Source organism: Oryza glaberrima, chromosome 9 (assembly GCF_000147395.1).
Source record: "Oryza glaberrima chromosome 9, OglaRS2, whole genome shotgun sequence".
In the NCBI taxonomy this organism is placed as follows: Eukaryota; Viridiplantae; Streptophyta; class Magnoliopsida; order Poales; family Poaceae; genus Oryza; species Oryza glaberrima.
Genome location: NC_068334.1, coordinates 11,236,672 through 11,258,229, shown reverse-complemented (window position 1 = coordinate 11,258,229; position 21,558 = coordinate 11,236,672). Strand labels below are relative to the sequence as shown.

General features: G+C 42.9%; 1 protein-coding gene and 1 non-coding gene across 2 annotated transcripts; both read right to left on the bottom strand.

Annotated features, from left to right (window-relative positions):
* Positions 1-6,237: 6,237 nt before the first annotated feature.
* Positions 6,238-6,324, bottom strand: TRNAS-GGA (transfer RNA serine (anticodon GGA)). Its single transcript has one exon. It is a non-coding gene; the product is annotated as a tRNA-Ser (tRNA).
* A 918-nt stretch (positions 6,325-7,242) lies between these two features.
* Positions 7,243-11,152, bottom strand: LOC127784020 (uncharacterized). Its single transcript, XM_052311197.1, has 3 exons — positions 10,719-11,152; positions 8,532-9,292; positions 7,243-7,971 (listed from the first exon to the last, which is right to left on the bottom strand). Exons 1-3 carry the CDS (start codon positions 11,019-11,021, stop codon positions 7,473-7,475), a joined length of 1,563 nt encoding a protein of 520 aa, XP_052167157.1. The 5' UTR covers positions 11,022-11,152; the 3' UTR covers positions 7,243-7,472.
* Positions 11,153-21,558: the final 10,406 nt, after the last annotated feature.

The following is a 21,558-nucleotide window of genomic DNA, read 5'->3' as shown; positions in this document are numbered from 1 at the left end:
GCATGACACTTAAATAATTATAAAAAAATTTAAAAAAAATTGAGAAAGTGTATTAACATGTGATATTATACTCCACAAACATATATGTTCAAATTCAACTTCTACATCTCGTAACGAAAAAAAAAAATTAAACCACAGCTAGTTAACATATATTCAGAGTCAAATTTGTTTTTTTCGTTGCGAGATGTAGAAGTTAAATTTTTACTTGCATATTTATAAAGTGATATATCACATGTTAATACATCTTCTTAAATTTTTTTTATAACCATTTGAGTGACATGCAAATAACGAGGGGATATCCCCTCGAGGGATCAAAGTCCTCTTTTGTACATGGAAGCGTTGAGCCGAGGTAATTGTGGGGCTTCCCATTGGTCCGTTTCTCGTGGGGCCCAAATGAAGGTGACTTGGGGTAAGTATGAGTGGATAATGCATAGGTCAATGTAGTTCTCCCTCGTCTTTTTTCCAAAAATGCTCACCGTCAGTCGCTCGGGGGGAGGGAGCCGAAATCGGGCGCTCCCTCCCTCCAAGACACGCGCCCCTAGCCCCACCCACGTGTCCCCTGTCCCCACCTGCCACTTGTCCACACACACAACTCCATTGCAACAAATCACCCACATATTTTGGAAACTATCTATTAAGGAAATTCGTTCTATTTTTTGTTCCACCAAAAATGTTTCATCTAGTGTACCCACAATGTTTCATTATGTATAGATCTAACATTGCAGTAAACGAAATATTCTTTTGCAACAAATCACCCACATATTTTGGAAACCCTCTATTAAGGGAATTGGTTTCATTTTTTGTTCCACCAAAAAAAAGTTTCACCTAGCGTACTCACAATGTTTCATTATGTATAGATCTAATGTTACAGTGAACTTAAACATTCTTTCGCTATTTGTTGAAACATTGTTTTTATATAAGGTGAAACAACACCCAATTTAAACGATTGAAACATTTTTGATTTACTTAGTGAAACAATTCCGATATACTTGGTGGAAAATCGTGCAACATTTAAAAATAATTCAATAATAAGCTAAAAAAATTTCGTTGGAATATATCCATGTGTGGCCTTGTTTTGAAGATTTAATAGCAAAAAATTTAATGGTGCAATCGGATCATGATTTGGATAAATAATTTAAGAGAAAAATTAGTTTAAAGTGGTTTTCCACGCATGCGTGGTGCTGACGTTAGCGCCCAATTTTTGGACGCCTGGATCGGGCACCCGATCGATAGTCTCTCCTCTTTTTTCTTCTCCAAGACTTGGCAAATTAATATGTTTATAGGAAAAGGCATAACCAGAAGAATTGTGAGAAATAAGTCAATTTATCAAGTTGAGGCATTTTGATTTGGATTTAAAATAAAACCCTCAAGACAGAAAAAGACTCCCCCCCTATATTATGAAATCATAGATTTCCTTCTAATAAATAGGAATAGGAAAAAAAAGACTCCCTTTTCTTCCTATTGATCTTGGGCTAATAAAAAAAATTCCGTTTAAGAACGAAAAAGATAAATTTTGACCAGTGCTTCGTTTTCATTCCCCCAGTTCCCCAGAACACCGAAAAAGCCCATGATAGAAGTATTAGGATTAAGACTAAAAAGAATACCATTCATACCGAACTATCCTGAATAAGGTGGATTGGCTAAGGAGTAGGAAGTTTCCAGAGCTAAGTGTATTAAAATCCAAGAAAGAATCAGGGCTATCTAAAAGCTAGGAAGGAGAAGACCGGGTGATTGAATATGACTTGCTAACAGATCCTACTCTTCCTTAAGGGCTTATTTCATATCCGAAAGTGAGCACACTAGCGCGAAAGGAAAGAACTTGCAACGAACAAGCGACGGATTGCCTTCCTTCTTCCTTGAAGGTTGGACTTACTCGAATTACTACATTTCCTGTTTCCGCTAACCCAACAATTAAAGATCCAGATCACGAAATTTTATTTCAATTATTTGCGAAAGGATATCAATTGCTAGAACCTTCGATAAAAGAAAGGGATGCTGTGTATGAATCACTCACCTATTCTTCCGAATTATACGTATCCGCGCGATTAATTTTTGGTTTCGATGTGCAAAAGCAAACCATTTCTATTGGAAACATTCCTATAATGAATTCCTTAGGAACCTTTATAATAAATGGAATATACCGAATTGTGATCAATCAAATATTGCTAAGTCCTATGAAAACAAGGAGAAGAAGAAAACAAGAAGACAAGAAAAGAATAAGATAGGCGAGGGGTGGTTTGAGTTGAGTGCGGTTCTTTCTTTTCTCCTTAAGCTGCTCTCTCCTTTTATCAACTTATGAAAAAACTGCCTATTGATCTTCCGTCGCGCGCCCCTACAGATATTCACACCCCCAAAAATCAGAAATAGAGAATATATGTGAAGAACTGTTGAGAAATTCGATAATTCAACCCGTAGGAGGAGCTTTCATTGAAGTAGAGGTTTCATCGAGTGATGACGAGAGATAGAATGAGACAAAGCATAAAGGGGAGAGCGCTTAGACATTTCACTTTGAGTACGGGGAAGTCCGCAGGGAGGAATTCTTCCAGGCGTATTACTGTTTTTCACCGAGGGGGTGGATCGAAGCGATTGCAGCGAAAAATTGACCTTAAACGAAGCACTTCGTCTATTGGCATTGTGGAAAGGATCGAATATGACCCTAATCGTTCTTCTCGGATCGCTCTAGTACGATGGATCGAAGGGGTGCTGCCCTTCGCGAGAACTTCAGGATCGGAGAAGCATTTGGAAGGGGCGAGGCCTTCATTTCGTTGGCAGAAGCTGAAACGATCCGCGATGAGTCTCATCCGTGTAATATTTTGGAATTCCTCTTCCTATTGCCCATAAAAAATAATATATTTAATATTATTATATATTATATATATTTGCCCTTATAAAATAATATATTTAATATATATTAATTCAATTTTCTATTGTGTGAAGTAAGAGAAGAAAAGGTCTAGGCTCCGTCATGACGGAATCTAAGATAAGAACCTAACAGAACGTAAAAAATGAAAAAAGATTCTAGACTGTTAATGGGGAGCTGCCTTGGATATGAGGAATTCCTCAAATCTAAAAAAAATAGAACAAAGGCAAAGTCCGTGACGAAGATCTTTCTTTTCTATCAATAGATAGAAATGAGTGTTCGTTATAGGGGATAGGATCCATCTGCTCTCTCTCTATTTTCTTTGATGCAATTTAGAGAGAAAGAGCAGTGCGAACTAGAAAAAAAAAGATAATCGGGAGATGATTAAAAAATAGATACATAGACATCTAAAGTAAAGGGATGTATATATTATACCTATATATATCATCTATCTATGAAAAAAGTAAACAGAGTTCGTTTTTGGGTTCCCCGAAGCCCCGAATGGATTGGATCGTTTCTGCTTCTGCCAACGAAATGAAGGCCTCGCCCCTTCCGAATGCTTCTCCGATCCTGAAGTTCTCGCGAAGAGAATAAGATGCAGCTCCCCTTCCCTCTGTCTTTTTCCGCTTTGCTAATCTTCCCCTCTAACGCGGGCCGGGCCGGGCTTAGGCGGGCGCGGGAGGAAGAAAGAAAGTCGAAGAGCGTCTTCTCCTTTGTCCTTTTTTCAGTGCAACACAGGAAAGCACCTTCTTTTTGTAATCCCTGCAGCTTCCCAGAGGCTTTTTTTTGTATTGAACGCATGGCGTAGCTAGGACCCCACCAATCATGTTTGAGCCTATGTTCACCCGGGGCCCAAAAAGGAGAATTCCGGAATGCCTGCCTACGTTCAGATAAAGTGCATATCCCTTACCACTAAAGGAAAGGCTCGATGAAGCTAAAGGGATGGGACATAATTATTACGGGGAACCCGCGTGGCCCAACGATCTTTTATATATTTTTCCAGTAGTAATTCTAGGTACTATTGCATGTAATGTAGGTTTAGCGGTTCTCGAGCCGTCAATGATTGGTGAACCGGCGGATCCGTTTGCAACTCCTTTGGAAATATTACCCGAGTGGTACTTCTTTCCCGTGTTTCAAATACTCCGTACAGTACCTAATAAGTTATTGGGCGTTCTCTTAATGAATCGTATGATGAAGTACCACATGAGTGGATATATAGGAAAGGAATCCAAATCTGCCGAATCACTCATGTTATGATCTTCTACATCCTAGGTCTCCGCGTTCCGTCATCTGGCTTATGTTCTTCATGTAGCATTCAGATCGAATGACTCTATGAAATTACGTCGATACTTCTACATATTATGGGTAACGTAGGAGACATCCCTATTTTCCCCCGGGAGTCTTAATTACCACTACTTAGCTTTCAATTCGCCTCTGACCATCAAATTAAATGTGAATAACCCGTCCTCCTCTCTTTGAAACAAGGGGCGCTTCCGGTTCTGTGCGTGCTTCAAACAATTTTGTCTTCTCCATATTACCATATCTCTAGAGTCAATAATTTTCTATGAGGAACTACTGAACTCAATCACTTGCTGCCGTTACTCAACAGTTTTCTGTTGAGGTCTATCCCGTAGAGGTAGTCAAATTGGATCAGTGATCGATTTCTAGGTTTCGTCGTAAACCTAATTGGTTACTTCCAATTACGTAAATCAATAATTCAAACCGCACTCAAAGGTAGGGCATTTCCCATTGATATAGGAACTTTTGTACCAGAAACAATAGTATCTCCAATTATAGCCCCTCTGGGATGTAAAATATATCCCTTCTCACCATCCCCATAGTGTATGAGACATATGTACGCATTTCGATTAGGGTCGTATTCTATGGTTACGCCCTCCAATTTCTTAAGGGGTTTATCTAAAAGATTCGCGATATAACTAGGAAGACCTTTCAAATACCACACATGAGTCACGGGACATGCGAGTTTGATGTATCCCATTTGATATCTTCGTATCCGAGAATCAACAAATTCTACTCCGCATTTTTGGCAAAATCTTTCGTCTTCGTTTTCAGCTCCGCTCGCTCGAGAATTTCCATAAGCACAAATTCTGCTTTTAGATATTTCCTTACTTATAGAGCCAGACTGTGCTTTAACACACGACATCCCAGTCAGAGGGGGGAATGGTCAAAAGAAACTCGTTCCATTGAAGATCTTTTACAAAGCACTTTCAAAAATGTGCATGATTTGTGCAATGCAAGTCAACTTAGAAAGAGCTATTCTTTTCCAAAAAAAACTGTTTTGTTCTGTAATTCCATTTCATTTTATCTATTTTCTTCAAGAAATTCCATTGATGTGCTTTTCTATTGCTCTCATTCATTCCTATTCAATCTATTCAAAACTACGGGTACTGGTCTCAATGGGAAAGAGCCCTAATTCGATATGTCGTTTCTAGAGTATCAGCAAGTGGTAAGCGGATTACAAGCAAGCGGCCTCTTCTAATAGTGGTCCCTTGGTATTCAGGTTGTAAAATCCTGATAGGAAAGTCGACTGTTATACCTTGTTTTTGTAATGGCCTATCTTCTTTAAAAAGCCGAAAGATAAGGATTTCTAAAAACCAGAATTCTTTGCTTTCTTAAAGCGTCGGACTTCTAAATTCTCATAAGGGCCCCCAAGAATTTTTTCTACAGCCTGTTGAATAATTTTGATTGATTCCCTCATTTCACCGATTCGTACTAAATAGCGTGCTAATGAATCCCCTTCTTTTTGCCATTGGACTTTCCAATCGAATTGATTGTAAGACTCGTAAAGATCAACTTTACGAAGATCCCATTGTATTCCAGAAGCTCGTAACATGGGGCCCGATAAGCCCCAATTTACAGCTTCTTCTCCGCTAATAAAACCAACTCCCTCAACTCGTTCCAAAAAAATGGGATTCTGTGTAATAAGTTGTTGATATTCAATAACTCCTCGTAAAAAATAATCACAGAAATCTAAACATTTATCGATCCATCCATAAGGCAGATCGGCAGCAACTCCTCCGATGCGAAAGTAATTATGCATCATTCGCATACCTGTAGCAGCTTCAAATAGATCATATATTAATTTTCTCTCTCTAAAAATATAAAAAAAAGGAGTCTGCGCACCGAGATCTGCCTCATCGAAAAGGAAGAAGGCCGAGGGGATAGCTGCCTTCCTTCGGGCTTTGCCTGCCGACGTTCTAATAAAGAATTCTGGCTCGGCCGGATCTACAGTAGGATTTTTTTTATTGCCGTACCAAAGTAATTAATTTTTAATAATGAATTTCTATCAAATAAAAGTCTTATTGCTGAAATCTATTTGATTTGATACATTGTGGTCGGTGGTGAATTAACAGAAACGGAAAGAGAGGGATTCGAACCCTCGGTAAACAAAAGCCTAGATAGCAGTTCCAATGCTACGCCTTGAACCGCTCGGCCATCTCTCCTACATAATCTTATTATTGACTAGAAACTGATTACTGTTTTCATTGCCTATCTGTCTGAGAATCTTATGGTTTGACAGTATCACATTCTGGGTTAAGCTCCGTTTCAAATTGTTGACGCCGAATCGCGCCATCTCACAACTTAAGCATTTTATGTGCAATCCACGGTAGCACCAAGAGATGCGGGCTGCAAGAGAGGTAGATGACGCCCAACAAACATCCGCGATGATCCATGTCAAGCGGTCAAGGTGAACACTCGTCGGCTTGTCTTAAACTCGATAGGCCAATTAGGACATCTTCTAATGTCATAGAGACCAGAGACGGCGAGCAATTAGGGGATCTTGGAGGAGAACAAACTTAGGTTGTGTTGTTCCCCCAATTTTTCTAACTCACCTCTCTCGTTTTCCACACGCACGCTTTTTAAATTACTAAATGGTGTGTTCTTTGCAAAAAAAATTCTATATGAAAGTTGTTTTAAAAAAAATATATTAATATATTTTTCAAAAAAAATTAATTAGTCATGCAATAATACGTGCTTTGTTTTGCGTGCCGGCTTCTCCTGAACGCTTCCTTTGGATAGGTAACAAGGGAGATGCATAATATAGAGGATTTGGATAATATATTGATTTTGACGATTGATTAGACGTTCTTTCAATCGGCCTTGACTTGCTTATTAGGGTCTTTCCCACGTGCAATGACATCCCTTCGAGTCGACGAAATGTAGAGCATCTTGCAGACCTAGCTGGTAGCATAATACGGAGTACAGTAATAATGTATTAATATACTCGGTGGTAAAAGTATAGGGTATACCAGCTCAGTGGCACAATGTTACTCTCCTAGTTCAACTCCTCTACCAGCTTCATCATGCTTGAAAAACATATCTTTTTTCACAGAAAAGAACTGCTAATTTCTTGCCCTGCATACTCCTCTCCAACAAATGAATTTACTGCTCTGATTGTCTTTGTACTTGGACTAAATACTGAACGACAAAATGAAGTTAATATTCACTGAAAAGCTGGCTACAATGGTGCAAACTAGGACCTGGAATTACTGAACCCGTGTAATCTGTTTCTTGTACATAAACCGTGGAAAATTTTTGGCAGATTGTATCATGAAGTTCAGGAGCTTTTCTGACCTGATCACTCCTTTGGTCACCTGCCAACACTGCCACTCTGTTCAACATGGTAATGCATCAACGCTTTCTCATCATCATCATCATCATCAGCAACATCACCAGACTCTTCCTCACCATACTCGACATCGATCACGGTGCCATCCTTGCTTCTCCTTCCTATTCCTGCCCGATGGCACCGCTCCAGCTCGATCTGCTGGAGCTCCGACGCGATCAGGGTGTCCATCCTCGCCCTCTCCCTGTCGCGCGGGTACGTGCCATACAGCAGGGAGTAGATGAAGCAGCAGAGCAGCATGGGGATGGCGATCGCGGTGTACAGAGCCTTGGCCAGGGCAGCGGCGTTCTCCCTGTCACTGCTCGATCCGGCTCCGTAGGAGACCGGGTTGTAGCCGTAGGCGTGCTCCGCCAAGAACCCGACGATCGGTGGAGCGAATGAGGCTAGGACCGACTCGAAAGAGCGGTCCAGCGCGTATATACTTGTCCTTGATCTCTCAGGAACAATCTCCGCAAATATGGGGCTGCACATGAGAAGATTTTGTTATGGCTGAGGCGAAAAAGAAATGTGGAGTAGATGGTCAATTGGTCAGTGGTCGTTGGATGTGTGCTAGGTTGATTGTTGCAAATTAAATTGATAAAGTATAAAGTTGAAATCATGAAATTGATAAAGTACTAAAGTTGAAATCATGAAAGGGATGAAATGTAATTCTAGTAGTAAGGATTAAGGAACGGATACTTAATGCTTTGATGTACACCTTTTGGCTTAAAATGGTTTGAGTCTTCATTTTGAGAATTTATTTTTAGAGAAGGGTACTTTTTAAAATGGTTTGAGTCTTCATTTTGAGATTTTTTTTAGAGAAGATAATTTTTTTACCCGCCTTATACATCCAACTGGATATATGCAGTCTTATTAAATTGAGAACTTAGCCCTCCAAATAACCCAATCTGAAATTCGCTTCTATGTATATTTGAACTTAGAACCTTAAATTGCTACACATGTCACTGCAACCACGAGACTACATGCAATTTTATATCATTTTGAGAATATAACATAACAAACAAACCAGGAACATTTACTTACTTGTTAGTAGCAGGACCATTCCAGGAGATGCTTAGCCCCATGATAAACATGACAAACCCATGCAGGAATCCAGAAGAGGAATCATCAGGCAGCGCAAGGAGCAGCAAAGCCGCAAGCGGGATCGCCGAAGCTGAGCTTATCTGGGACAGAACAATCCGACCAGAATCCGGGTAGCGAACAGCCAGACGATCCCCCATCTTCCCACCCAAAAGCCCCCCAAGCGAGCTCGCCAACGCGAAGCTCGTCGTCAGAAGCCCGGTCATCTCATGCGTGAATCCCATCAGCTCCAGCCACATCGGCGCGAACGACAGCGCGGACCATGGAAATGACCCTGTGACACCCTGAGCGACGATGATCTGAAACGACGGTATCCTCACCACGGCCCTGGCTTCTACCACCAGATCCTTCATCTCCTCCAATGGCGACTTGCGAGGAGGTAGCTGATCACCACCACCGTCGTCTTGGATGTTGCTGCAGAAATGAGGATCCACCGCGAAGAGGCGAACCAACGCGCCGACGATCACGCTAATCAGAGCGACGATGTGGAACGCGACGCGCCAACCGGCGACGCCCATGATCGTCGTGGATGCTAGCATGAGGGAGAACAATCCTCCGATCACCGAACCGATGTTTCCTGTGAGCTGAAGCCATCCGAATGCGGAGCCACGGGTGGTGTCGTCGCTGCAGTCTGCCACCAGAGATTGGATGGCTGGGGTGACGAGCGCTAGCCCAACACCGTTCAATCCCCTCGCTACCGCTACCTGCTCAAAGAAATACTTCTCATTTAAACTTGTTTTCAACTATTATTCGATACGAAATACTCCCTCCATCTCTAAATATTTATATTTGACGTTGTTAACTTTTTAAAATATGTTTGACCGTTCGTCTTATTCAAAAACTTTTGTGAAATATGTAAAACTATATGTATACATAAAAGTATATTTAACAATGAATATAGAAAAAGAAGTAATAATTACTTAAATTTTTTAAATAAAACGAACAGTCAAACATGCTTAAAAAAGTCAACGGCATTAAATATTTAGGGACGGAGGGAGTATATATATATTGAAGAATCATAGATTTTTTTTAAAAAAAAAGTGAGGCAAACGAAATGTGAGCACATAAAAACTGGTGAAGTTGAACGCATAAATCAACATTAATCCAGGCCTTTATATTCAAACAATTAAACAATGTACTCCTAATAAAATATTTTACTTGATTGGAATATAGAAACTTCATTACTTCAAGGTACAGCTTGAACTAAACCACTTGGTTGCTGACATATGACACATCAACACTTAATTTCCTGTTGGCACAACCCTATGCAATATTTTTGGAATAAGAAGCCCTATGCAGTATGGATGTCTACAATAGCCAACTGTACTTCTCCCGGAATTCGGATGAAGAGAACTTAAACCAAAGGTTCATTTGTCAAATTAGAGTTATCCTAAATAAAATTTATAAATTTGCACTGCTAATCAATGGAAAGAAATTAAGAGTTTGTGTTTGGTTTGTTGCTTTAAAAGACCTAAAAAACTTTGTTTATGCTAAAATTTGGTAAGGTTTAAAAGGGCAACAAACCAGACAGTCCCAAATATCAGCACATAACTGTGATAGATACGACAGATACTCGTTTAATAAAATGGATTTCACAGATAACCTAGCATACCTTGCTTATTTGGCTATGCTACATTAGTGTCCAAAGTTATACTCCTACCTCAGAATTGGTTACAATTCGGGTTGTTCTTTCGAGATACGAATATGCGAGACAAAATTAAGGGGGAAAAAAAACTTTTTCGCTGGCCAAGTGAACACCGTCGAAATTGTACTGAGATTTAGAGGCCAAAAGAAATAAAACAAAAAAAAGCTTCATCTGCGTTTTTCAAAGTTTGAAATTGCGCGTAGAAAGCACTGCGCAAGAAGTTGAAACTTCACATCATCCGCTTTCACAGCAATGAAGTAGAACGAAAGCGACGACACATGATTTTGTGGGTATGAACCGAACTGGCCAACCAAAGCATATACCCACGATGATCCATTGCCTGATCCCCAAAGTTTGATCAAAATTCGAGCAGATACGCAACCGAATTACATCAAATTGGAAATAAGATCAGTAACGTACGCACCGAGACAGGCAAAATCTTGAAGAAAATAGAGATGTTCTTTTTTGTTTTTTCTTTTCCGGACCTGGGCGAAGGTGTCGGAGACGGCGACGAGGAAGGTGGCGGCGGCCCAGAGGAAGGCCCCGGCGGCGACGACGTGCGCGCGGTTGTAGCGCACGGCGGCGTAGGCGGCGAGCGGGTAGCACGCCGCCTGCACGAAGGAGCGGCACAGCGTGAGCGCGCCGAGCCCCATGGGCGTCGCGTGCAGCGCCGCGCCCACCTCCCTGTACACCGCCGGCAGCAGCGCCTCGTCGGCGCGCTCCATGATCGCCGCCATGTTCACCAGCGCCAGCGTCCTCCTCCCCGCCTCCGCCTCCGCCGCCGCCATATCTCCCCCAAGGCCCAGCCCGATCACCGCCGGTGATGATCCCCCTCTTGGCCTCTTCCCCGGCGCGGTGGTGCACGCGGCTCCTCTCCGAGAGATAATTTATTTATTTATTTTATTATTTTTTGCGCGGAAATGGTCTCCGAAGTGGACAACGAAGAAGTGCCCGCGGCGCGAGATGCAGGAGGAGGAAGAGCCGCCGACGCGATCCCCGCCGTCCGTTTCTCAATCAGCGGCCGGATCCTGATGCGTTGACCAGAGCAGCACAGCTTTGACTCAGCCCGCACCGGAGATTTCTTCTCAAGCCTCCACGTGGCCCGGAGGCATTATAACGTGATTAAACGTCAAAGAATATCCGATTCTGGTGGGCCCCACTCTCTGCCGACCAGCTCCCCCGCGCCACGTCGGACCAGTGGGCTAAGCCCAGTAATACGCGAAAAGTTTACGGCCCAGTAACTGGCATGGGCCTTCTCCTTTCCTTCCTCGTGTGGCCCAGGTACATGTGCTCTTCACAGTGGGCCCCGCTAAGCCTCGTGGGTTGATGGGCCCGTACGAGAGGATACGAGCAGCGTGCGCTTTTTGGACCTTAAGGTGGGCCCAGCCCAATATGGGGCCCACGGAGAATCGTTTTTGGATCGTGGACGGACTCCAGCCCTTTTTCTCCTTTTGTTTTTTTTAATGTTTTTTTTTGGGTCGAGCAGTTTGTTGCTTGCAAAGGCAAAGTTAACTTAGGTGTAAGGCACTTGCTATAAGGGAGATGCAATGATTGTGTGCCGTGGTGATTGGACATTTTGGACGTTCATTGCGGCATTAGATCCAGCCTTTTGCATATTGGCAGTGAGCAGTGAGCAGTGAGCTGTGATCAGTGGCGGAGCCAACTGGCTGACAAGTCGGTCGTTCTGTCAGGGGTTCTCGGGCTCTCGGCATTGGCTAGTAGGGGACTAGGGGTGGGCATTCGGTTAGACCAAAAAATTCGGTCTCGGTCTTCGATTTTTCGGTCAGTTCGGTCTTTGTAAACTCAGAACCGAATTTCATCCAAAAAAATCAGGACCGGCAAATTCAGTCTCGATCTCGGTCTGACCGAAATTTTTCAGGAGAAAAGTTTGAAACCAATAAAATTGACAGAGGTGGCGCTGGCGTGGTGGAGAATAGAGATATTGCCGGCGCGGTGGAGGGCGGAGGCGGCGGCCGCCGCGTGGTAGAGGGAAAAGGCGTCGCCGACGCGGTGGAGGGCGGAGGCGGCAGCCGCCGCGGCAGCCGCGCGGTGGAGGGCGGCAGCAGCGGTGGCCGAGGCACGGTGGAGGACGGCAGCGGCGGCCGCGCGGTGGAGGCAGTCAGGCCGGTAGTAGTGGTAGTGGTAGTGGTAGGGTTGTATCACTTCTAGGGTTCGTTTTGATGGGTTTATTGGGCTTTCTAGACCTATTAGGCTAAAATTTCGGTCATTTCGGTTAATTCGGTTAACCGAGCCCAATAACCAAAATAAATTCGGTCTTTTGAGGGCTGGGACCGAATAGATAACCGAATTTCTCGGTCTCGGTCTCGGTCTTTTCGGTTTGGTTCTTCGGTTTGGTCTAAATATGCCCACCCCTATTGGCTAGCGCCTAGCAACATGAACTACTGCAGTACTGCTCCCTCCCTAACAAAAATTTATACTAGTTGCTATCCAGTGGCGAATCCAGAAAATTAATTTGTTAGTGCCATAACGTATCTACTGGTGTCATAGTACGCTAATTATACTTAAAACATGCTGGTATAATATATGGATAAACAGTTTAATTATATGTTTTGTTGAAAGTCGTCGGTGTCGCCTGACACCGGCCGTTACACTGTAGATCCGCCCCTATAGCTATCTAGTATTAGTTGTTATATTTTTAAAGAAGGTTAGGGAGATGTTTTTTTTATGCTTTAGGGTTTGTTTGATAAGGGTGCAACTTCAGTAATACTTGTTTAGGAGAGCTGGATCAAAACCAAAAACTATTAAATCTTTAATATTTTGTTAAAAGTGGAGCATGTACATCTCCCGCACTAAATAATATTAGGAATAGCTAGGAAAGGTGGAGTTACCTTTCGCAACTTCACCATAGACATCGTATTAGATTTGAAGATCTACCAAATAGACCTTCATGATACTAGATGGTTATATTTTGAGACGGACAAATAGGAGCATTTCTAAGGTTTAACTTCTTTTTTTTTTACAAATTTAAATGTTTTTTAAGCATTGTTTTTCAATCCATCCGGTTCAACTGTATCGTTGGGCACGGTCTTCTTTAATTAATTTAAACTTCTATAGACATCTATTAACTTAATAAATACATAGAAAAGAAGATAAATTCAGAAATTCTCATGTTAATCAGAGAGAAAGAAACAAAGGAGAGTCCAAATGAAAATACAGTTTATAATATGTGAAAATCAGATTAAAAAGAAAGGGGAAAAAAGGAGTCCAAGTAGAGAAACAATCTAAAATATCTAAAATCCAGATTTTTTTAAAAAAAGGGAAAAATGGAAGTGTCCAAATAAAAATACATTTTTTTGAAAGAAAATAAAAATCTAAAACCGGATTTTTTTAAAAAGAAGAGTCCAATCATAAACACAATACAGGTTAAATAAATTTTGGAATAAAAATAAAAACAAGAGTCATTTTCTTATGTGAATGAACCATATAGACTATCAGGCATATGCAACTGATAAGGAGAAAATTGCATATGTACCATCGCAAAAGATTGGATTCGCTGGAATACCATCGCTTAAACGGGCTTCGCTATAATACCACTCCTAACCAAATCGTGTATGCTGAAATACCATCCTGGACCGATTTACCCTCGGGTTTCTTCTTCCTCCATCCAACTCCTCGTCTTCGTCGTCACCGGTGGCCATGGTGGTGGCGAGGAGAACTGATGGAACGAGCTCGCCGGCCGACGACGGCGAGGAAAACCAAGGGAGCTCGGCGGTCGGCTGTGGCGAGGAGAACTAAGGGAGCGAGCTCGGCGACTGGCGGTGGGAGCGTGTGGGCGGCGGCGGTCGTTGCACGCGATTGCGGGAGCACATGGGCGACGGCGGGAGTGCAGGTGCTGCGGCAGTCGTCGTACGCGGCGACGGGAGCGCGTCGGTTGCGGAGGTCGTCACACGCTATGGCAGGAGCGCGTGGGCAGTGGAGGTCGATGCACGCGGTGGCTCTCGACGGCGGTCGTCGCGCGCGGTCGATGAGAGCACGTTCGCCTCCGCTGTCCTCACCAACCCCACTGCGCTCCGCCTGCTCTGCCCCAAGCACTTCGCGCGGCTACCCAAGGATGCCTTTGCCACCACTGCTCCCGTCGGCCGCACGCGACGACCGCCGCCGGCCGGCGAGCTCGCTCCCTCGGCTCTCCTCGCCGCAGCCATAGCCACCAGTGACAAGGAAGTTGAGGAGTTGGAGTGGGGAAGATGAAGCCTAAGGGCAGATTGGTCCATGATGGCATTTCAGCGTACACGATTTGGTTAGGAGTGGTATTCTAGCGAAACCTATTTAAGTGATGGCATTCCAGCGAATCCAATCTTTTGCGATGGTACATATGCAATTTTCTCACTGATAAGTGGAAGAATGTCACCAAATATGGTGAAAAAATATATCAAATATTAGTCTGAAGATGGAGGAAAAGAGCGAAACGAATATTGCATAATTTTAATATATTTGATCTATTCTATCATTAAGCAAATCCTGGAAGAGCCATCTTGTTTGCTTTATGGGGACGGAAATTGTCTTAGTTGGAATATGAAATGCAAGAACTTTAATCAATTTCGACAAGAGTTTAAATTGTACTGTCATTTTCAATATTTTTGTTTTACATTAAAGTGTGAAATTTTATCTATAATTTTTAACAATAAAGTATCCTATTATATACAAAATATAACGCTAGTCGCGTAATTTGTACGGGCCACTATGCTAATCAAAATGATTTGGCTTAACCTTAATTTCCGTTAAAATCCTATAAGTAGTGGTCAGGGGTGGATCCAACATAGAGGCGGCGGGGTCTCGAGCCTCTACTACTGACCTGAAGACCATAGGAGCCCGCACAAAGCCTCTACCAATTTTTTTTATCATATGTGTAGGATCGTAAAGGGCCTTTCCCACTTCAAAAGCTAGCAATCTTAGGTACTTTGCCCTTCCTTCACACATTGGTATCCCTCAGCCCCCTTCAATCTTAGGTCCTTTGACCTTCCACAACCAATGTGGGGCTATTCAACAATCCCTTTACACATTGGTATTCCTAAGCCCTTCACCGTATCCGGGCCCCCACCGGGGAAGTATCTCTTAGCCCCCCTTCAATCTTAGGTCATTTGCCCTTCCAAGCCCTTCACCGTATTCGGGCCCCCACCGGGGAAGTATCCCTCAGCCCCCCTTCAATCTTAAGTCCTTTGCCCTTCCACAACCAATGTGGGACTATTCAACAATCTCCCCCTTCACATATTGGTATCTCTAAGCCCTTCACCGTATCCGGGCCCCCACCGGGGAAGTATCCCTCAGCCCCCCTTCAATCTTAGGTCCTTTGTCCTTCCACAACCCCCCTTCAATCTTAGGTCCTTTGTCCTTCCACAACCAATGGGCCCCCACCGGGGAAGTATCCCTCAGCCCCCCTTCAATCTTAGGTCCTTTGCCATTCCATAACCAATGTGGGACTATTCAACAATCTCCCATTTCACACATTGATATCCCTAAGCCCTTCACCGTATCCGGGCCACCACCGGCCCACGGTCCCCGCAGGCACCCACGGTCCATCCCCACAAGCACCCACGGTTCATCAGGCCTTCACACGTGTCTATCAGGCCAGAGATGTTAACCTAGCCTGGCTCTGATACTAATTGTAGGATCGTAAAGGGACTTTCCCACCCCAAAAGCTAGCCATTGAGGTGAAGGGCTCCCCACTTATATCTTAGATCCTTTGTCCTTACACAACCAATATGAGACTATTCAACAGAGTGATCACTGATCACATAACCTTAAATATGCCAAAAATACTTTAATACAAACGGGGTAAAAACTAAAAAGGGTCATGAAAAGGACGGCTCGAAAACACGAGATGCCGATCTGCCTTTCATGTAAAGTGGCCAAGCGTTTTTCCGGCTAAGGTGATGTTTCGAATCATCCTTTGCGGCTCGCCGGAAAAATTGGCATTCTGAAGCAAGCAGGAGATGCGTGCGTGCTCTGTAGAAAAAGCTAAAAAAAGGCACACGAACATCCGAACATGCCATGGATAAAAGCTAAAGTGCCAAATAATATACTCCCTCCGTTTCAAAATGTTTGACACCGTTAACTTTTTAGCACATGTTTGACTGTTCGTCTTATTAAAAAAATTTGTGAAATATGTAAAACTATATGTGTACATGAAAGTATATTTAACAATGAATCAAATGATATGAAAAGAATAAATAATTACTTAAATTTTTTAATAGGACGAATGGTCAAACACGTATTAAAAAGTTAACGGTGTCAAATATTTTGAAACAGAGGGAGTACTATACTTTTTGTTTTGGTTGACTTATTTTGCAGGTTCAGCTATCGATCGCTGAACAGTGAAGCATCACATATTTTTTATTTGCTCCCATGATTGTGGTTTCGAAAAGGGTTGTCTGGGTGAATTCTACATCCTAGCTTGGGCCTTGGCAGGTTCGAAAAATCTAAGAAGTTGGCATACTTTATAGGTAGCTGGGGCCTAAGGCTATGAGCTTATATTTTCGGAATTGCTAAAGCTCTATCGACAAAAAATCCTACCTTAAATCTTGCAAAATTTGGATCACTGGATGTGCTTCACGATTCGTGCTCTTCTTCTCCAACTCCGGCAACCACCTCTTCTTCTCCGGCGCCAGCGAACCCAAACTCCGGTAGAGGACCGACAAATTAGGGTTCCGGGGTGGGGTGGGGGTGGGGGGGGAGGGGGAGGGGGAAGAGGGGGGAGTTCGCCGGTTTTAGAGGGATGGCCGTGGGAGGGGGCAGCCCAGCGGTGGGCCGCGGATCGGGCGGGCGGCGAGGCGGTGGCGGCGCCGCCGAAGCCGCGGGGCTGGAGGACGGCGGCGGGGGCAAAGCGGAAATAGTGGGGAGGAGGCGGCCGGTGGTGGCGCCCCGCCGCCGGCGACGGGGAAGACGACGGACAGCTTGTCGCTGCCGGCTTGAGGCAAAGGAGAGAAGAGGGAGAGGGAGAGGGAGGGGGAAGGGAAGGGGGAAGGGGCCGGGCGGGGTGGGGGGCCTTGCCGGCGCCGTTGACACCATTCGGCCAGCCGGCGAGGCCGGGCGGCGGCGCCCTGGGGCGATGGCGGCGGTGGTGGAGGCGCTGAGGAGCGGCGACGCGTGAGGAATCAGGAGAGGAGAGGAATCGGGAGAGAGAGGAGAGAGGATTTTTAGGGTTTGGTTGCCTGCACGAATCTTAAAGCAATCGGATGGTCCAAAATTTGTAAGATTTATGAGGGGATTTTCTATCAAATGATCTATAGACAGTCCCTTATATTTTTTCTTGTAAAGGTTCTCTGTTTATTTTTTTTATTCAATGAAATTGGTGGCTCACTGATTCGGTCAAAAGAAAAAAAAAGGAATTCTACTTCCAAGCGGTTTTCATTTGTTAGCACGATTACCACTCATAACCAATGAAAAGTGGGTTATCATGTATCTACAGTGATATAAAAAAACTGGGTTAATTATATCGATCACCGGCTTGGTAACCCAAAACCGATAAAATTAAGATAAATTTTAGTAAAGTAGTCAAAACTCAGTTTGATTTTAAAATTTGTCCGATTTACGAAGTGTTCTCTTAATACGGATAAGTCCGATCATTGTAATAACTAAGTAATTACGTAACCGTCAATTTAATTTTAATATGGGTTCCCTTTTATAATTGATGTTCCATTTTGTATCACACTTCATCCAGTGTTCGCCAAGTGAAATTGACCTTTTAACCCTGTGGCAGTGCTCAAAAGTAGCCAACCGAACTCACAATTGCAGTTTGCAGATCTCTTTCAGTTTCGGAACGGCAGGGTTTCACACTCGTGGATTGTTCGTATCATCTTCATGATCAAGAACGTGTCTGTACCCTGCAGATGGACGGTAGGTCGCTGGCAGTGGCAGGGGTCCATTGGAGATGAATGAGATCGACCGTCACGACAGGATCTACGCCGTGCACCGCCCAACGTCGCACTGCCCCTCCTATCCTCTCCTGCTGTTGACCGGGCTAGCTAGTTTCACCTTTTCACCGATCGAGCCCTCTTTTCCTATATCTGATGGTGTTCTTTTCTTACGAAGATTTGAAGATTAAGCTTTTTTACGTAAAACGGGGTGGTATTAACGTATAATTGATTGAGTTTTAATTATTACAACCTTGAAAAATAGATTAATATAATATTTTAGAGCAACTTTTATATATAAAGTTTTTTACGAAACGCGCCGTTTAGTAGTTTAGAAAGTGTGTCACGATAATGTTAATCTTTATTCAACTCTTGTTGGAGAAAAGAACGGGACCTTTCTCTCCTCTGGATGCATGCCGGCCATAAACTAAGGCCTCCATTTTACTTGCTTTTACTAGCTTGTTCCAAGTGGCGTCCATATCTGTTCGGCGATACTGATCAAGATGGCATTGTAGATGTACTAGTAGATAGCTCTCTGTTTGCCTTGTCTGATGATCTTGCAGATCGATGTGCCGTCGACAGAAGCAAATCCGAAAGAAGAACGAGACAAGCAAAGCAAGCAGTGGAAACAAGGAGAAAGAGCTACAGTCCAACGCGGAAAAGCTTACAAAAAAATTGGTTTCTTGAGGAGAGGAGGGGTGGTCACAGCCGAACGTGGCGCTTTCCGCCGTGATTGCCGCGGTAATTTGTCCGGCGGGCCCAGAACGGCCGGCAGCCGGCAGATTTGAGAGTCCACACGAATCCGTCGCTGCGATCGCTTGTTTCGGTTGTTCCCTTTGCCTTACAATTGGCGTTTGGGAATTCCACTCGTCACGCTCACACTACCCTGACGCCAGGCCGTCTCTCCACACATGGCGCAGTCTCACACGCTCATGAGCAAGAGGCAGATATTACTACCTTTTTGAAGGAAAAAGATAATTTCATTTTTCATTTTTTTTCTTGATTATATGAAAGACGCAAACGCCACTCTACAGTCTACACACGCTCATCACACGCTTATACCCGTAATAATAACTTTTGTAGAAACACAATATAAACATAGGCGTCAAGATTTGTTCTGGCCAAATAAAAAGTATATCGAGGTACCGTTACCTCACGGTACCAAATCGTTTCCGATCGATTTGGTACCGTGAGGTAACGGTACCTCAAGATAGTTTTTGCTGGATCGGAGCAAATCTCGTTATTTTTGTCGAAACTAAGTAGCATCCTATTATATCTTATTAGTTCAACCGATTTTGACATTACCACAATTTTGTATTTATTTAGTATGACACATCAAAGCAAACTCACACTTAGTCTTACCCTACGTCTACGTTACAATAGTTTGAGTATATGGCGATAGGTCCCACCCTTACCCTTACAAGTAGAACAAGAATTCCAATACCCATACAAACAGAAAAACGTTTATGTTACCCAGGTTGATCTTGCCTTGTTCCTGGAGAGCCTTTTAGAAAGTATAGATACAAAGCTGCATTGCCTTTTCCTCTCTTTTTTTCTTTTTCTTTCCCCTCTTATGATGTCAACTCGTGTGTGTGTTCCACCTCTCTCTAGCTATCTATCTACCTAGCTAGTTCCTTTCACGGACAAAATGTCTTTCACGAGCACATCACACACCTCTTTCTTTCTCTCTGTCTCTCTCTCTTTTCACTATCCCATGATAGTTTTGCTGGGCAAAAGATGCACACCCTAACAATGGCCGCAATATTGGCACTTGTAATTGGGCATCATCCAAAGGGGGAAAATGTGCCTTCCTGCTGGCCTCTCCGTGAGCAAAGGGAACTGGCGGACATGTCCATTCCTTGTCCGGGGATGCAAACTTTCTGGTCTCTCCAGGATGAATTGATGATATGTGGTTCAACTCGTAGTGGTCACTGCACAATGCACATTCTCCTACTATTCGCCTTTTGTAACTATTTTACTTATTCCGTCTCAAATTACTTATCATTTAAATTTTATCCTAAAAAGAATATGTGTGTCTGTATCATCGATTTCTATAAAATTATATAGTTTAACCGTATAAAATTTATATTTTTAGATTCACCATGAGAAATACTTTCGTAGAGTAATTCACATGTTGGTAAGTTGTTTTAGAAAAAAAATACTTACATGTTGTTAACACATATGGATTTTTTTATTTAACTTTTGACAAATTAAAATATTGATAAGTAATTTGAAACAGATTGAGTATTTTTTTTTGTTAGTTTTTAACAATAGAAAAGCTTTTGCAATGTTGCTCCTTTAGAGGCGCGGCTATGTTATGGTTCAGATGTAGATATACTAATAAGTGTTTTTTTTAGGTGAGAATGACACCACAATTTCTTAATTTGTACCTTCAAAAAAATGTTTCTCCTAAATATCATCGTTATTTCATTGTATTTCACGTTTTATTTTGTGAGTTTTTATTCATATGTGAACTAGTAATTGTCACGTACTCCCTTCATCCCATAAAAAACAAATTTAGTACGAGATGTGATATATCCTAGTAATCTAAAATGTGTCACATCACATACTAGGTTTGTTTTTTTTTACGAAAGTCTGTTTAGATTTGTAATAATAAGATGTTTCACGTTCCATATTAGATTTATTTTTTATGGGACGAACGAAATAATTAATTAGCACATGACCCATTAAAACCACTTAGTATTTTTTTTAGATAATGGAATAAATACCCCGGCCTTTGCTCATTAGAGCTACAGCCAATTATTACAAGAAATCACACATTAACACCACATATTTTCGTGTAAAAGATCTATATTATGTTCATTTCAAGTTTTATTGATTTTATTTCCCACCACCATGGCACGTTTTGAGTTGCAAAATAAGGTTTTGCTATTATGAATGAAAAATAGTTCAGCCGCTTTATCTTTTGATCAAATCTAGCAAAGATTGCTTCACCGATCCGTGCACGTGTGGCCGTACGGTTTGTCTCCCAACGTCCTACCAGGATTACTGCTCAAGAATATGTTTGTTTGCCGCATTGCTGACCAACAATACCCGCAATTATATAGTGATAAAGACTCAAAAGTTGTTAGTAAATGTATACATATTAATTCCCTCTATCACCAAATAGAAAGAAAATGCTTATACTTGGAGTGGGGAGGAGGCGGTATTCCTTAAGCCAAGCCCAACAAGCCACAGGTTCCACGTTGGAGCCTATGATCTCACAAAGCCGCGCATGCCTTGCAAAGGTTAAGGTTACCTTAGTGCGCTTCAGCTTAGGAGCTACAAATTTACAACATAGGGTGCATGTTGGGAGAGTCCGGAGCTCTACGACACGCTTAGGGAAAAAGTGAAGTTGAGGTGAGAAGGACTTGAGCATGGTTGTCGCTTCCTCCACCCCCTCCCCCCCCCCCTACCAAAAAAAAAAACACACACACAGCCAGAACAAGCTATA

Bases quoted from the DNA above. Each gene is read 5' to 3' on its own strand.
- LOC127784020 (XM_052311197.1), bottom strand. From the start codon at position 11,021: ATGGCGGCGGCGGAGGCGGAGGCGGGGAGGAGGACGCTGGCGCTGGTG. The intron at 9,293-10,718 runs GTCCGGAAAAGA...TTCTTTGAGCAG, and splicing joins TCTCCGACACCTTCGCCCAG to GTAGCGGTAGCGAGGGGATT. The intron at 7,972-8,531 runs GTAAGTAAATGT...TCTCATGTGCAG, and splicing joins AATGGTCCTGCTACTAACAA to CCCCATATTTGCGGAGATTG.